Source organism: Lonchura striata, chromosome 3 (assembly GCF_046129695.1).
Source record: "Lonchura striata isolate bLonStr1 chromosome 3, bLonStr1.mat, whole genome shotgun sequence".
Lineage (NCBI taxonomy): Eukaryota > Metazoa > Chordata > Aves > Passeriformes > Estrildidae > Lonchura > Lonchura striata.
The window spans coordinates 77,980,642-77,998,810 of NC_134605.1; the positions used below are offsets into that span (position 1 = coordinate 77,980,642).

The 18,169-nt window shown below is 42.1% G+C and overlaps 1 protein-coding gene across 8 annotated transcripts in view; it reads right to left on the bottom strand.

Annotated features, from left to right (window-relative positions):
• The window catches only part of ANKRD6 (ankyrin repeat domain 6), an 85,945-nt gene that overhangs the window by 2,682 nt on the left and 65,094 nt on the right, over positions 1 to 18,169 (bottom strand). For 2 of the 8 annotated variants that reach the window (XM_021545561.3, XM_077782307.1), the window contains 12 exons: positions 14,072 to 14,170; positions 13,464 to 13,562; positions 10,166 to 10,264; positions 9,128 to 9,226; positions 7,455 to 7,553; positions 7,158 to 7,235; positions 6,294 to 6,398; positions 5,905 to 6,042; positions 5,501 to 5,677; positions 3,413 to 3,565; positions 2,740 to 2,853; positions 653 to 995 (listed from right to left, as the gene is read on the bottom strand). In XM_021545561.3, the coding sequence (XP_021401236.1) occupies positions 653 to 995; positions 2,740 to 2,853; positions 3,413 to 3,565; positions 5,501 to 5,677; positions 5,905 to 6,042; positions 6,294 to 6,398; positions 7,158 to 7,235; positions 7,455 to 7,553; positions 9,128 to 9,226; positions 10,166 to 10,264; positions 13,464 to 13,562; positions 14,072 to 14,170 (1,603 nt within the window). Of the gene's footprint in view, positions 1 to 652; positions 996 to 2,739; positions 2,854 to 3,412; positions 3,566 to 5,500; positions 5,678 to 5,904; positions 6,046 to 6,293; positions 6,399 to 7,157; positions 7,236 to 7,454; positions 7,554 to 9,127; positions 9,308 to 10,165; positions 10,265 to 13,463; positions 13,563 to 14,071; positions 14,171 to 18,169 lie in introns of all 8 variants that reach the window. The other 6 variants (XM_021545553.3, XM_031504407.2, XM_021545533.3 and 3 more) reach the window with 4 other exon arrangements.

An 18,169-nucleotide genomic window follows, 5' to 3' on the forward strand; every position in this document is an offset into this window, starting at 1 on the left:
GATGATCTTTAGGGTCCCTTTCAATCCAAACCATTCTGTGATTCTGTGACTTCATCAGAAGGACATGTAACAACTGTCAGTCTAGATTTCCAAAGTAGGTTATATCTGCTGATATTTATGAACTCCCTGCTTCTACAAAACTTGAAGTCCCAGCAATTTTGGAAAGGTCACACATTTCTATGCTTTTGAACTGTTCCAATGCACAATAGCTCACACTCAAGCACCACAAGATCTCTCATATGCCTTTCTATTTGATGGGGTATCCATGCCTGTTCACTTTGCATAGTGTTCAGGGGATATATAGATAGTATTTTACAGAAGCCAGGGCTCAGGTAGCATTGTACTTGGCTGTGAACACCTGGCCATTCTGCACATTTTTCTTTTTCTTTGAAAGCTTCCAAGCTTAAGAGTTAGTCAATGCACCCCAGGACATTTGCTTCCAAGACATAGTAGAAGCATCAGGAATAGTCAGTGGAATTCCACCCAGCCACCTCTTAAAATATTCCCAGTGGCTGCCTTGAGGTATATTCAAAACCCAAGACATTAGGCATATGGAGGGGGAAAAGCACACCACCAGAATTATGTAGTATTAGTAATACAAGTACCCCTCAGTTAATGAGCTCGCCCTTGAAGGGATATGACAGCTAAGTACCTGATGTGGTTGTACCCAATGCTCCATCTTGTTTAATGCAAAAGTGTTGCCCAAAGCTTTGTTCTGGCATCTGGACTCTGCTCCTTCCCCCATCTTCCAAGAGGCTATTTGGAAGTGTGATATAGGAATGCTGGTGGGAGCCCTCTGACTGCAGCACAGGCTGGTTGGCTTTACAGTCCTTGGCACTGTTGGGGTTGTTGTCAGTATCCAGGGTCTCAGTGAGAGACTCGCAAGTGGACAAAGTTGATTTAGGTCTTGATGACCTGGAATCTCCAGAAAGCTTGAGCTCCAGATTCTGAATCTTCAACAAGCACCAGGTCTTCAGCTCATCAACCAAGGAAATCTATCAGAAAGAGACTGTAAATTACATAATCCTATTATGAGATCGTATGGTTCCTGGGCTGCTGAGCACATGTGGCAGGGACAAAGAGAAGCAAGCTGGGTATCTGTGGGCTTAGACTCCCTGTACAGATGTGCATGCTGCCACTGGGAATATTTAAAGGACTGCAGATCAAAAAAGGTGGAGAACTATGCACTATCTTATGAAAGGCAGTCTCTTTAGTCCAAGCTACCACCTCTTAGATTCGAATATGCTACTTCCAATTAAACTCTGCTTACTCTATCAGGGATGACTTGTTTAATCATACAGTCAATGGTGCTTTCTAAGTGCAAAGAACACTACATGGTCATTTTTTAAGAGTGAAATTCAAATTAGACACTTCTGGGGAACAGCTTTATTTTATTTCTATAATTACCATCCTCTTCTTTCTCTGTTCTTTCAGTCATAGAGGTGAGTCCCCCACTAAATGATAAATCAGTAACAGCTTTCAGATTACACAGATGCTTAGCAAGTGTCGACTGCATATGCATTTAAATAATTTAAAATAGGAGTAGCTCTTTTCACCCTGTTGTTCATATGACATCATTAACTTTGGTCAGGCCCTCCTAGGCACCAGGATAAAAGTCAGCCCAATTCTGTTTTTTCAGATGTTTCAATTAGACCCATGAGCAGGAACAGTTGACATCACTTAATTCAGTTCACTGATGTATCACTCCAGCATCTTGTGTCTTAAATGGAGATTACAAGGAGATGGAACATAAGCCTAGATGTTCAGAAGCCAATACAAGACTTAACATCTCTTATAAAATAAAAATCAAAGCTGCCTTAGTTTGGTAAGTACTTTTCTTTGGAGAATAGTGTTTGGGGGACATTAGACCCAAGTATCTTGATCAGTATCCTATGCAGGGATTATCTCAGCTGTCAGTCTTTTTACCTGGATTTGGAATGGTCTTACAAACACTCATGACATTTTACTAGCACAAAGTGTATTTCTCAATTCTTGGAAGAATACCAATAATGAGAAAATGAACTGTATTTTAAATTCATCTGTATGAGTGGAGAAACACAAATTTATCAGCAGGTTTTAAATGGTGAGTTTTTGCAGAAGCTGGAAAGGCAAGAGCTGGATCTCTGTGGGAGCAGTTTTTCTTGTACTGCTGGTTGAACAAGCATATAAAAAAGAACTTTCCTACTGGCAGCAATACACAGTTTGGAGATGGTGCCATGTTGCTAACATCAGAGGAAAGAACTTCAGTCTTTTAATACATGGGGGGGAAGAAAAGATCAGAAAGAGAAGAAGGGAGAGATTCCCAGGGCCCACAACCAAACGGATGAGAAGGAAAAGGAGCAACACAGATCTTAGCTGTTTTTACCATTTGAGTATGTTTCTGCATATGTCCTCTAATGAAGCAAAAGCTAAAAGCACAACTGTGAAAAATTTAGTGCTAGAAATTTTTGCAAATCACTATATTAGAAAAATGGTATTTTGTTGTAGAACCTACACTAGAGATGCACCAAATTAAACTACAGCAGTGGGACTGGATTTCACGTTCCTCATTTCTAATGCAAAAACTTCATAAATTTGGTTTAGTGACTAAGATGGTGGGTAGGAATAATTTGGTCTTTGAAGCTATTTTACCTGTTTTAACAGATGTGACACATCTCTGATATTCTCTGCCTGCTGGAATGAAACTGAACTGACGTACTAGGGGATGGACCAAGAGGGAGTAGCTGTTTCAAGACCTACCTGCCGCTTCTCCCCCTCACTCTTTTCCAGCTCCGTGTGCTGCTGCAGGCGGTGAAGGCACTCTGTCCTCTCTGCTGACAGTCGCTCAGCCATGAGCTTGTCCAAAACTCGGAGCTGTGGGGGAAAACACAGTTCAGCTGAGGTCATTGTGTTAGAAACCAAACTCCCATCTGTGAACCCTGTAAATCAAATTACAGTCTGTCTTTCAGTCTTCATTTCAAGAAATGCTGCCAACTACATCTAGATGTAGCTTGCAAAGAGGCTCAGTCACAAAATTACCAATGAACAACTATTAAATTAAAAACAAAAAGTAATTTAGAGGATCTTGAATCTCAATGCATACATAATTCAGCAAGACGGATTTTGACAATTATGAAATGATCAGTCATAGACCAGCCTTCTTTCCCTCTTATTGGCTCAAGCCTTTTAAGATTTGTTGTCCAAAGAAGCACTAGAAGCCACTTAACACATTAAATGTGTTTTTTCTCAAGACCCTAGTTTGCAACATCAGTTCCCAGTGGAATGTCACAGTTCCCTGGACTTGAGTATTAGAGTTCAGGTTTGCTTTTACAACACAAGAAGCAAAAAATTAATCATTACGATGAAAATATTATTTAAGTTTAGGATATATTTCTAAATCATAGGCAAGCAGAACTTCACGTCATGTTCTTACTTGATGTTGAGTTTTGCTTTCCATCTGGCCCAGCTTAATATTCATTTTATCTTGTACTGTCCCAAGTTCAGCTTTTATCTCTTCCACTGTTGCCTCCAGCTGATTCTCCAGTTTATTTATCAGGGGCTCACAACGACATCCATTTATGGGTGCCTGAAAGGAGTGATGATGAGACATTTACTTGTTACACCCCAGCACCCTCTTAGAACACTTGGAACATATCACAGCCTCCTTCAGTCTTGGATTCTTCTATCCCGTGTTCTCCTGACAGCAGCTCAGCAAATGGGCTGTTAGTTAAAAAGCACAGCCTACACAGGGATTGATTTGATGTGTCACACACACTAACACAGCAGTGTTGATTTCACTGGGGCTACAAGCAGCACTGAGCTCAGACCCTGTGTGCTGGCTGATGGAATACCACATCACAGGCCTATACCCCATGTCTCAATACTGTAATTCTCAGTTGTAAACATTTGATTTTGTGGATGGGCGTGGGTTGTGTGCATTTGCTTTTTAGCCTAATGCCAATCCTATGCTCTGTCCTTTTTCAGTACTGGATGGCAAGGCCTCGCTGCTTTTGTTTGCTCTCACCCTCCTGGCATTCAACTGCTGGGCACTCCTCTGCCTGCCTTTGACTCATGTGGCACCATCCCATGGCCCCTCTGCAAGGGCAGCTGCACTGACCACATTTAAATCTCGGGGAGATGGGCACAAAAGGCTCCCTTAAGCAAGGAGCTAAACCTCATCAGCTTCCTCTGTAGCTCAAAGGCAGAAAGTGGCTCCTTCAGGGGCTGTGCCAGTAGCTCAAAGGAGCTGCTCTGAATCTGTCGGCAGAGGAGCCTCCCTCTCTTCTTTAGCCCCACAGCAATGTTTCATAAATTGGGGGTTATTCCCTTGGCACAGAAAGGTGGGTGGTTTTCTGAGTACTAAAGAAAGCTTCAGAAGTACATGTACTTCAGAAATTATGTTTGCTATTCATGGCCTAAGGGGATCAAAGAAGACAGACAAGCAAAATAGAAAAGGAGAGAGGAGTGTCATGTATTTCAGTAAATACTGTATGGGAGTCTAGCTCTATTAAGCTAATCTTTGTGAATAGATAATATTTGTATACAAGTCCTGTCTGCTTTCTGCACTTCTCTACTCCCCAAGTCCTTCTGCACCTCTCTGCTCCTTTGTGCCTTTAATGTATGAAAGTCCGCCAGCCTTCCTGATGTCTGCTATAGTATAATTCCATAGTGCCCCTGTCTGGATTTCTCAAACATTAAATGGAGAGGTTGGAAAGCAGTAAACAGCCAGTAAAACCTTAGAAGTCTGACGTCTTCAGAGTCTGCTGAAATTCTGAACTACAGGAAGGGACTGATGAGAACTGATGGGTGGATGGATGCAAGAAGCGAAGGAAATTAAAGGATAGATCTTCCAGGAGAACAGGAGGGCAATATTAAGAAAACAACAATACAGATGTTTACAGTGTCTACAGGATAATTTAATGACTGTTTTTATGCTTTTCTATAAATGTCTACTGGTAATGAATTGTATAATAAAGTGACTAAAATATTATTCTTTGAACTGGAATAAATGCACATGGCCTGGCAGCTCCAGGTTTATTTGTTTACCAGTTTCTATAGAAATCCTGCCCCCAGTAAATACAGAATACCCAAAGACATGTTGCAAAACCCAGAAAGAATTGGAACAAAATCTATTGAGCTTACTCAGCCTCTTGGCTTAGGTAGTAAGCTTTTGGTGCTTACACGCTGCTTTTCCTTGGAAGATTTCTTTCTCCTGTCAGAACTCTTAATGTTCCAAAGTATATAATGAAAGTTCTCATGTCATTTCCAATCACTGTTTACCCCTTATCTTTGCAGATCAAAACTACTTAAGTATATCTTCTTGAACAGGCACAAAACCAGCTTATTGTTTGCCAGACTTCAGGCCAAAATGCAGCTGAAGCCCAAGCAAGGAAAATCAATCCCAAGTCACAATTTCATGCCCCTGAGAGTGCAGTTAGTAAAGCATATTTTCTATCCATTACCCGTGTCCCAGCTCCACAGGCTGCTTGCAATGTCTCCCTCTGTGAGGGCAGTGGCTCACCTGCATCACCTTCCCGTCCTTTCCTCGGTAGAGCGTGTAGAGCTGGTAGGCTCGGACCTCGTGGGGAGGGGGTGGAGAAGAGCAGTGGTGTTTACTTCTGCGCTTAGGCACGTTCTTCTGGGGCTGGGGGAGTGTCTGCTGATCAGCTGGGGAGATGGGGTCCGAGAGTGCTGAAACCTGCATAATATAAAAACAGTGTTTTGCCTTTCCTAAATTATTCCTGGTGGAAATAGGACAAATCCATTGTGATAGTTACAGCAAAAATCACTTTTATATGAAAACTGTCTGCTCCAGGAGCATGATGAGGTTGCTGCCCCAAGACCCTAAAGGGACCCACACCACTTCTGAACAGCAATTTCCTATCTATCCCTGCTTTCTCTCTGCTGTTTTAAATCTACTGATACCTTTTCCTTTGGCTTTTTCTTTTTGCTCTTTTTTCCTTTGGGATCTGGTGAGGCTGACCGGGGTTTATCCTTCAGATTGTTCTTCCTCTCTGGGGGCTGGTCGCTGCTTGGTGTGTCATCAGCAGCTGAGACACTGCCCTGCTTGAAGCAAAGACAGGGAGTTCAGAGCAGTTGCAGAGATGGAGAAAAGGAGCCTCTTCTTCAATTGCCCAGCTTTAAGCTGCTCTGCACATGTGAGTGGGAAATGCTTTAGCAGCAGAGCATGACAGACTGCCTCAAGCAGCTACTGGGGCCATGCATAGTGATGGCTCCAAATAGACTGAATCTTTAATGGGTTTTCCTGTCAGTCCCTCCTTACAGCAGATCCAGCTGTCAATGCCAGGCTTTACCTTGCTCTGTACCACTTCATCCCGTGGCACCGACTGAGCCCTCCTTTCCTCCTTCAGTCTCTCTCTCTTCTTCCTCAGGCTCCTCCCACGGTTAAAACGCGAGACCTGAAGACAGACCACACTGTTACTCAGTGATGTCATGCTCCTTCCTACCACAGAAGAGAAATAATAGAGAATAACTTTTCCTTGTCTGAAAGGTAGCAGATAAAAGAGAGTGCACTGCCAGATGGACGCTGATGAGCCAAACAGCTTGGGTGTTTATGGCTGTGAAAACACACCAGCACTGAGTTCAGTCTGTTGGGGCACTCTGCTGTCCCCTAGAAAGGTGAGCACCTCCTTTGCTGTCCTTGGGCTGGTTCCCAAGCCAAGCCCAGCCCTTTTCATGCAGAGGTGAGAAGGAAGAGGAGGGCAAGGATTGTGCCTGGTCTCCCGCCCTCCTGCCTTCTGGCCTGAAGAGCATTGCAGCATTTCACACACAGCTGCAAAGTATAAACAGGACATACACATTTTGTCCTCATTGCAAAGCATCCTCCAGTGCTAACCACCCTTCTGGGGATGGGATATGCCTGAGGCAGCCAGCAGAGTGACACAACTCAGGAGCTTCAGGGTACAGGGCAACTTTCTGGGCCACTGCAGGGAACAAGTGCCTCTGACTGCACCACCCTCTGCCAGTCAGGACACAAAGACCTCTGACAACACTTCTGCGCACCTTCATCGCCTTGGGGGCTGAAAGGCTATGTCAATAAACCTGAGCCCAGCCCAAAATGCCAGCAGAAGACAAGGAGCAGGGGATGCAGCCTCCCAAGATTAAGTGGCTCAGCTCCATGTGTATATGTGTGTGTTGGGGAAAGATGTGTAATGTACCTGTGATGCTTTAGTGAGCAGGAGCGCAACCTCGGGGTTATTGTGCTGCCTGGCAACCTCTAGAGGGGTCTGGCCTGCCTGAGAGAAAAAAGAAAACAGCATTTTCTTCAAAACACAAGCTACTGGAAACATGAAATTTCTCCAACCAAGTGTGCAAGAGTAAGTGACTAATTGCATTAATTTACCCAGATATAATTCAACACTTCACAACCAAGTATTTTTTACTAAGCCTATGAGGAACATTGGAGAGACTCTACATTAATATAAAATACCAAAGAAACTCTGTGTCTTGCTTACATTGTTGACAACGGATGCATCAGCCCCTGCCTCCAGCAAGAGCTTCACCACCTTCTTGTGATTTAGAGCAGCAGCTACATGGAGTGCAGTATCCCCTGCCTGCAAGTCAGAAAGCAGAAAACAAACTTGTGACCCCTTGGGCCTCACACTACAGAATTCACACCTTCTTAAAAGATGCTCAGAGATGAAAAAACCTTGACTTACTGATGGAACAACTAAGCTTAAATAAGGCCTGGTCAATAAATAATGACTGAGTGGGGAGGAAGATGACAGGTGGGGGCAAAGAGCTACTTCAGTCTGGGTTTGAGGAATGCAGCTGGGGTGCTGGTGATCTGATTTACCTAAACTAAGTGACACATGATGCAGCTTGGAGACAGCCCAGCTCTACCTGCAGTAAATGGATATGACATCTGAGGGTAGAACAAGTTTTCCCACTACAACCTTCCCTTTTTTTTTTCCCCCAGGTTTGATTATTTGGTGTGCAGGTGGTCATGTATCACATTACTCAGAAATACTGGCAGTGAGATGGTTGGCATGCTCTTCACAGGTTTCCTCAGGAAGAATGGATTTTGGATCAGAGCCAGGAGGCAATCTGGGTCCAGCACTAACACACTGCCCTGCCCTTGTCCTGGTGCAGTGAGGTGAAGACAGCCATGATCAGATTTGGGCACTGGTAACAGAGCCAGCAATCATTCAAATGGGACCAGACGTGTGTGTATAATATCCTATGCACTCCTGTCCCCCTGGTCTTGCATTTTGCCTTCATAAAATTAGATTTCCTCAGGACTAGTGCCTGTTGCTAACTTAGATGAGGTGTACTCATAAATCAAATAATTCTATGGGCAAGTATGGAATAACTTCAGGTAGTGCTGGGGAGTGAGGGAAAGGGATGTTTCTCTGGGCCAGGTTCACACCAGTTGATCTTAATGTTCAGTAGCTCATTTTGCAAGTTAAAAAACTCATTTCCAAGTAAAATTACATAGTAAATTTAACATGCTGAAACCCATTTTGTTTGCTATAATATCTCATAGTGAAAAAAGAACATTAAATGTACAGTTCAGAAAACATCTTTATGATCCTCAACTACACATGGAAGATTTCCCAGGAACATGAGAAAACATGGTTAAGCACCACGTAATACGTTTATTTAGCTGATTTAAAACATTTTAATGTACTAATTTCATTCCCTTCTACTACCCAATTAGGCTATGCTATAGGTACAGCAATCAATTACTTCCCTATAAAACAACTATGGATGATTAATCTTAGGCTAGACTGATCATTACTTTGAATTTAGAGCATGCTTTTCTTCACTTTTATGTCCTCTTAATTCCTCCTACTGCACAATGCATCAAAGAAAAGTATTCCAGAGGAATTTGCACTTTAGTAGCATCTAAATGTCAGTGAGTTGTGCTTCACAATGTCTCTGTAATGGCTATAAGATCATTAAATCACCTCATAAATAAGCAATGCTTTAAAGAAATAATGCAAATGTGATGGCAAAGTAATAAACCACCGATATGCCATTACTTTAAGGCTATTCTTAAAAGCTGAGGCATTTGGTGGCATAGTGGAACACAGTGTGAAGCAGGATTTCTTGGGTAGGAATTCCTCTTCCCAACAACTGGCCATATGCAAAGGGCACAGAGTCACAATGAGGTTCATGCACTGACCTGGTTCTTTTCATGGACAGAACAGAAAGCACTGAGCAGCACCCTAATGATGGGCAAGTGATTATAACGAGCAGCCACATGCAGACAGGTATCTCCTGCCTGCAAACAGAAACAAAGCTCTGAGCATGTAATCACTGTGAGAAAGCTGTACTTGTCATGATGTTCAGGGATGAAATAATCCTGTTAAATCAGAAAGAGCAGTAAACACCACACACCTCCACAGAACAGCAATGCTGTCTTCTCTGCAGTACAAAATCATGGGTGGGAAAGTTTAGCAAGAGCTGGGGTCAGGCAAGATGAGAGCATGAATTCTTTAACCACTGATGGGAAATACTGGAAAAATAAAATGCTATTTTACTGGCACTACAAATCCTGGGTTAGTTATATTTTCCCAATAAATCTGTTCTTCTTAACCACAACCCAATGTAATTTGGAATCTCAACTTAGGGTTCCACATAAAGTAGAAAACATGAGTGGCAGCCAGAGCAACATTCCCATGAAGGGTGGCACTTGTGCAACTGAGCCTGAGAGGTGCACAAAACCCCACAGGTTTCCATTTCTCTGTCCACTTTGTTATCAAGTTATCAAGCAGGGCAAAAATATCTGACTTCCTTTTGTAGATTGTTTTTTTTTTTTCTTTATCTGTCAGGCCAGAATCATTATAAAATAGGAGGAAAGCTGTCTGAAACTGAAACCACCTTGAATCTACCTCATTTGACAGTCAGACACACAGTACATATGATCTGCAGATCTGAAGCCTTTCACCACTGTCTGGGCAACATCAAAACTCCATCTGGCTCCTTCTATCCTTGCTCAAGAGATGGGTACAAGTAGTGTATCACTCAATCCTACCAAAAGCATTCTTGTGCATGGTGAATACAATGTTTGGATAGTGGGTTTTTTGGTTTTTTTTCCAATATAATTTATAATAAAAATCAATGCTTAAAGCCTTTCCGAGTATTTCTACAAGTTAAAGCAATAAGCAATATACCTAAAACAAAGTCACACAAAAATGAACATGTTATTTCCAAAACTCACATTATTTTTGAGGTCTGCTCGAGATCCTCCAAGTAACAAAACACGAGTACTCTGGGAATGGCTATTCTGGCAAGCCAGGTGAAGAGGTGTGTTACCTGCCTTAGAGAAATACAGGGAAATATAAAAGCCATATTTAGATATTGGACATAAGCATTAAAATATAAAACCTCACAGATCTTTTCACAAGAAGATCCACTCAAGGGTGGGAAACTATTGTGTTCCCAAAGATATGAGATGAATGAACCCAGAGACTGAAATCTCCACTTCATTCTGGCAATGGCTTACCTGGGACATAATAAAGGTAGAAATAGGACAGTATAATGATATCTGCATTGGTCAAATCTGTTTACAGGAAGAAAGAACTCTAGAAAGATGTCTCATTCATTAGTCTCAAACAGCTGTGTTAAATATTTAATTTAAAGAACTGTAATTCTTATGTTTCCTTCATGCACAGACACAAAAAAAACGAACTGCCATGGCACAGGATCTTTGATCCCAGCCAGGACTGCTGCAGGGTATTGAGCAGACCAGGGTCACAATTCCTGTCTCCTTATAATTGTAATGCAAACCAGCTTGAAGTCTGGCTGGGTCTGTAGATGCTCTCATTGGGCAAGTTTTTAGGCTATCAAGAAGCTTTGATGTTCAGGAGGCAAACCAGTCACTAGCCAAGATGGGAAGGGAGGGCAAAAAGCCACGCAAGACCCGGAGAATCACGTGCTCTGGTTCCTCAGAGAAGAAAATGTGCAGAAGAGGACAGAAATCAAAGAAGTGTTAACTTGGGTATTGTCTTTATAATAGTGTGAATGATTTTATAGGTCTGACAAGATTTTCTGGCAGCATTTGGTTTTTGTTGGTCTGAAAACATTCAGGGTTTTTGGCTCTTGGGAGCTAGAAATTAAATCACCTCAGGTAAAATGGTTTACCAGACTTACTACACTGCCTGTTCACCTTGATTTTTCCTTTGATTTGTCCCCCTTGCTTTCAAGACACAGATCAAAGGTGCAGGTTCTGTATTACAAAAGCCAACTCTTAGATGTGGTCTTAGGTCTTCACTTCCATATTATAGACCTGAATATGACTGTGTGTCAGCCTCTAAGCTGTGGCAGACATGAACATTTCTCTTCTCAGCTAAATTGTCTTTAAGTGTCAATTTTTTCCCTCCCAGGTTTATCTCTGAAAAGCCTCTGCAATGCCTTTACCATTTACTGTTTGGCAGGTTAGCCCTGGTGGGAAGGCAGAGGTCCTGTGCAGCAGGTGAGGACTTCAGTTCTGGGAGGATTCACAGTGCCAAGGGTCAGAGCTCACAGAGTGGCTCATCTGGCTCATCTTCCATGGGTGACAAATCTCTCACCAACTTCTGAGAGGGAGAGAGTCTACAAGTTGTACCAGTCTGGGAATCTTCACTGAAATGTACAGACTGATGAACAATCCAAAAATAAGGCTACAACTGATCTCACTGGATGATCTATCAGAGCAGAAAAGGTTTTATTAAGCCAAATTAAATGAAAATAAACTGCATCTCCAGGGTGACTACTGTGCAGGAGCAATGCAGCTACCCAAAACACAGTGTCAAATCCTTCCCATCTTCTGGTGCTTCACAAGTTTGGCAAATCCAGCAGCCTGTATCTGTCCCATCCACCCAAAATCACACAATAACCAGGTGTAAGTCACCAGCCTGTGGGATGCTCCTGCACACAGCACTCAACCCTGGCTGCCAGAAAAGCTGTCAGAACGATAATGCCCTTGTCATCAGTAACACAAAAAGCTGAGAGAACAGAGAAACCATTTTGGGATTAAGTGGACTTAAGCTCTTCATTTTTCTTGAAAACAAGGGGTAAAAACACGTGCAAGCACGCCTGATTCCCACATTTTTCAGCACCTCCTGAGAGAATATCTTGTCCATTAAAAACCACCCAAAGAGTAAAATGCAAAGGGTAACACATCAAAGACTAGCTGCTTAGGCAGTATTTAAGTTTGCCAGTCATATTTCAGCCAGCAGCCCTGCTGAATTATTTTGTGCACATACTTTCCCAGAGAGGTTGCCTCCAGTTGACATAAACTAGATTGTAAACTAAATCTTCTGATTCCCTGAGGCACTCAAGCATGCAGGATAACCAGACTTGCATCTTAAGCCCACAGCTTTGTACAGCAGTGTATGTGTATACACAGACAAGCATATCCAGGGTTCACAAGACTTATAGTCAAGCATAGGAAGTTTACTCAAGTACCCTTGATAAAAATCTAGATGGACCTTACAGCAGAAGTAATTACAGCAAGTACAAATTGGTAGTTGAAATAATATAAAAGAAGGAATACACATAAAATAATATCAAAGACAATGAAATTGCAGACCACAAAGTCACCACAACAGTACAAATATATGCTTCTATAGTGCCTATACACACGTGCACCTACAGAAACACTATGCCCAAGCAACATGCCTTTTTACTCTAAATCTTAGACTTTTCTCAGCCCCCTTTCAGTTTTTTAAGAGACACATTTACCAAAAATGCTCAGAGATCCCCTAAAGCAACCCCAAAGCCCTCTTCTTGTCACGCAGGGCACCATGCCAACCGTGTGATCTGACCAACCCAGCTGCACAGCTGTCCAAACCCTGACTCTGCTCAAACCACGGGCTACTACCACCATTCCCTGGACTATTCCATTAAGTTCTGAATTACTGAATTGAAATGCCCCATAGTTATAACAATTAGAGTGGAACTAAAACCCTTTACTTTGTTATTCTTTCCTCTAAATGGCTCTCAAGGTATTAGAAATACCAAAAGGAACATAATACAGGTTCATTACAAGATTCTGGGAAGAGACTATGCTAATATATTAGGAAAAACTTAGTAACAAAAGGCACCTTTTTTGTTTCCCTCTGTGGCTTACATTCCTTTGGCTGTTTAATTTCTGGAAAAAAAACCCAGATTTTCAATACCTTTTTCTTATTAGTACAATTAATTTCCATTTTAAATCACACCAATCACAATGAATCTCCTCAGTATAAATTAGAGCACCATGGAGATTTCCACAGGAATGGCAGTGTTCCTCAGCTGTAATTAATGTATCATTCAACGCGTTATTGAGTTTCTCCTGAGTCAGCTGTCAAAATATGAATTTCCTAATGCCTGTGGATGAACCATCCAAGCATGATAAATGAAAATAAAAAGAAGGAAAAAAATCCCACTAAGAGCTGGCCCCCCACCTGCTGAGAAATGCCATGGCCAGAAATCTCCAGTTCTGAGAATCAGCCACCTTAGACCAGAACTGAAAGCTCCTCCTCCATGGGTCTCACCTTGTTCTTGGCAAGAACATTGGCTCCTGCTTTAACAAGCACTTTGGCAGACTGACTGAATCCATGCCAACAAGCTTCATGAAGAGCAGTGTTCCCATCCTGAGGAGCACACACACAAGAGGAAATGTTAGGGGCTGTATAACCAACCTACTCTTTTAAAAGTATTTTCATTTCCTACTAGCTTATTTTCTATTTTATTTTTATAAGAAGGTAAAAGCATTGCTATTTATCTGGAACTTGAAATTAGTTACATTTACTCCTAAATTAAACTTACAGCCTGGGATTCTCAAGTTTCTGGGATAATCATGGGAGCTGTGCAGTCTTTTGCGTAGGGCGTAGTATGGTTGTACATTCCTTTAATTCATCCCTTAATGAGCTGAGAACAGACTCTTAAACCAAAAACTATCAGCCTAATATAGAAGTATAACTAAACCAGTAATTTGTATTAAAGAGATGGTACAGCTTTTTTTTCAATGTAATTGCTCCAATTACTCCCGAAGCATCAGACACTTACTAAGGAGCATATAAACTGTAACTTTCTCTCTGAGACCTTAATATTAGTGACTGCCAAAGCTGCCATTCCACAGGGCTTTTGTTTCATCTCTTACCTTGTCTTGTCTGTCCAAAGCACAGCCCTCTTGAATCAGAGTTGCTATTACATCGGTGTTCCCTACAACAGCAGCCCGGTGCAGTGCTGTCTGGTCACCCTGCAAAAAGAAGCAAATTAGTAATTGGAACAATTCCCACCTCATTTTGACTTAATGCAAATGCAGACAACACACACAGGGGCTGCATCTTCAACACACATACTGTTTAAATCCAAGCTGCCTTTGAAATCAGTCCCCCTAAACAAATACCATGAAAGTTTCCAAGATTAATGAAGTTTTTGAAAGTATCAGAGCTACAAACCATTTACAGAAATCTGCAAGTATCACAGTCCCATATACAGCGCTGAAGCATTCCAAAAACATGGCAGTATTAGAAGGCAGTGAATTGGATACATTTGGCTGTATGTGTCTAATAGTCATCAGTGTCTGAAGGTACCTAAAGGGAATTACAGGCTGTCTTAATTCATCATAATGATCCTCCAGGACTTACATTAACTGGATAAGGCTCTCCTGCTCTGGCTCTGATTGCTCCATCAGCCCTGCTTAGGATAAGGAGCATGAGATGAGATCGGTCTCTTCAGCACCTCTGATGAATTTACCAATTAATGCTTAAGAGGAGAGGCAACTTTACAATGAGAACCACAACTGCAGGGCCATCCACTTGTTTCACTCAGCAACTGAGTGATTTTGAGGTCCAAGCGACTTTCATTTCTCTTTGACCCACCATGTAGCAGCAACAAGCACGTCTCCTACATCAGTTTAATTCCTTTAAGACAAACTTTCCAAAAGAAATCATGCTGATGGGGTCATCTTGTCTGACTGCTCATCTATCTCCTCTCTAACCACTGCTGAACTCATTTGCTGAGCTAGAGAGCCCAAGGTTAGTTTCCAGAATCCTTCCAGAAACTGAAGACTAGGGAAGCTTAAACCACTGTCCCTGCCCATCAGAGATTACCTATATGTTTTTATGTACATGTTGGTAAGAACCTGATAAAAGAGAGGCAAGAAAAGGATTTATGAGGCAATGTGTAGGGATGTAAGACAGGGATCAATGGAAAATGAGCTGCAGTAGTTCCACTGCTGCCACAACAACTGATCTTGGTTTTTTTTCCTTTGAAGTTGCTTTGAACCAGCAATGCCAAAGCACAGCCTGAATCCAGGAACAGAGACAGGCTTCAAAGCTGCACACAGACTTGTCTGGGGTGAACAAACAGATTTGGAATCCAATCCATTTCTGCTTATCTAGATGATGGTCACCACAAACACACACAGGGCAGAGATATTCCATGGGTCCTAAAAAAGCTTGCAAGAAACCAAGTCCTAAATACACACAAAATTTATCTGGTAAAATTCTTTATAAGATAATAGCATGTTATATTAAATACTAAAATTAGAGGAATTTCTGTATTTTTTATTCTAGAATGTCCAGGTCTTTAGATAACTGGCTTCTCTGAACAATTTGTTCTCAAAGGCAATTAGCAGCTGATTTAAAAATTGCTCTTGGTGGGGTTCTTTTGTGCTAATGACACCAAAATAGTTATTAATCTATAAAAAACTGAGTATTGCCAACCATAACCTTTCAGTAATCCCTACTGGTAAATCATTAAATTGGCTTATAATAATGAAGCTGATTTTAAAAGATTGTGTTGAAGGTGCTTTTTAAAAGCCTGCTATCTATTTTTTGTTGTTGTTTCTAGAAGTTAAATATTTTTACTTTTGTTCTTGTGACTGGAAATGTATTTTAAAGGGTTTTGGCAAAGGCAGTAAAGCTTCCAGGAAGTGGAAACAAAAAGTATTGGAAAATTGACAACATGGCAAGTGCTCAGAATTTATGTATTTGTTCCAAATTCAAAGACAACCAAAATGTTATGGAAAATGTCCAAATGATACCATCTCACAAGTACAAATGTCAAATAGTTACTGGTTACTATGACTACATGGAAATCTGCTCACCAACAAACTGAGAAAGAATTTTATATCTGATTTTTGATAATGGCACAGCTACTGTTACTGCAATAGTGAGTCCTGTGGGACAGTGCAAAAATCGTGTTATCTGACTATCAGGAAGTGAAAAGTAATCTGCCAAACTACCCCTGCCAAGTGGTATTGATGCACCAGCAAATCCACAGAAGATATTACAAAACAGACTAGAACAAAATGGCAACTGCCATTGAAGTGGATGGAATCTGAACAATAAACGATTGGTTCCTACTGATTTACAGTCAGGAAAATTAGCTTGGAGAAGACAAATTTGGGACAGAAATGGATTGTACAGGATTGGTTTGTAATTAAGGATCTTCTTACTGGGACAGTTTAAATCAAGGCTGTTCCTGTCCCCATCACAGTAACTCCAATGAGATCAAAGACTATTCAGCTTTTGGGGTTTTGTTGATATGACAGCTACTTCTAACAGCATTTCATTTAAATTTTACACAAACACTTTTGTCTGCTTGGAAAGTAGGCTCCATACCTCACTGCTGTAAGACCAGGTCCCCCTTGGTAATCCCAACCCGTATCCTGGGGGGGCCATACACTGGGGATGCAGAGCAGCACTGGCACAGCTTCAGCCATGCCTAAGCTTTGTCCCTGAAATAGATGTAGGTGAAGGGACACAAGTCCTGCAAATGGCAGGCTCAAGTGCCTCCTGCTCAAGGTATGGGCTTTGGTTGTGACATCTTCCCTACACAATTATCCAAGAGTAAGGTCCAGCCCACACCCTGACTGGACAAAATAAGCACCTCATCCATGTAACATGGAGTGTCAAAGGATATCGCAAACCTTGTTTCACCAACTGAGGCACCTCCCAGTAAAGAGAGGGCATATATCATTGTCCTGGTGAGTGTCCATCCCTACCACCACCAGACCCCTCAGCCAGAAGAACAGGGCAACACCTGGTCCACTGTTCTCTTACACCTCAGCACAAACAGTTACTTTAAACTGCTTAAAGTGCTGTGGAAGATGAACCACCAAGTTGTGATGGCTTCTGTGTGACAGTCACTGAGCAACCCAGCTGTGAAGAGTGCAGCCATCCTATAAATAACAGTACCTGCACCACTGCACTCTAATCTGCCTTCCCTTCTCATCAGCAGTGGAGCAAATCCCTGTCCTGCCTTTCACAGAGTCCAAGAAAACAGATGAGTTGTGGCTTTTTCACAGCATGAATTTTCAGGCAGTGTAATCACTGACTTGTGTACCTTTTATTAATTACTGAAATAAATGTCTCTGAAAGTACTCACTACAATTCTGTCTTTAGCAAAGCATTAGGGGTCTGTTCCAGAGGCTCAGAGAGCAATTACATCGGTAAATGCGTATTAACCGTCCAGACTATTATGCTGGGCACAATTTATGATTCTGTTTCCAAGGGATTTATGCCTTAGGAACAGACTGCAGATCAGTAGCAATGAAGAGAGACAATTCCAGTGCTGTGTCACAGAAACATGACCTTGACAGAAACAACAATCTGCCCAAATGCAGATGTGGGCCCAAAGCCAAAAAGACTTAAGTGAGGCTCAATAGAAGCAAGGCACTAAAGGTCTACACTGGTGAATCTTAAACCCTCTTCCTCAGACTCTGCCTAGCCTGAAGGCAGCTCAGACTTGGGAAATTCCACTCCAAGATGTCCATGCCCTGGTCAGTTTTCAAGACAGGTACAGGGCACTGCATCACAGTGGCACAGCATACCCTGGCCCTGCACAGCCCTAGTGCAGGCAGCTCGCCTCCTCTCTCTGGCCCTGTGAGTGCTCTTGTCACACACCTGGTGGAAGAAGATCCATGCATGTTGCAGGTACAGCCACCACCCTTCAAAATTAAGCCAGTTAAGGAAGTGGCCACTGGCTTTTCCACAGTAGCCCAGAGGTAGCAGTGCTCGCTCCCATTGTCTTGCCATAGCAGCACTGCAGTGTTAAAAGTTCTCCACTTTTAGGAAAAAATCTTGTTATTCATTGGGATAATAAGACGAAGACTGGGATAGAAATCTGCATGCAGTGATGCAGAGGATGCAGGACTGCACATCTGAGAGCTCTACCTGTAACAGGGCTCCTGCACAGCAGAAGGTACATTTCAAGAGAGGGGAACCATGCTCTTTACAGTGGGCTTAAA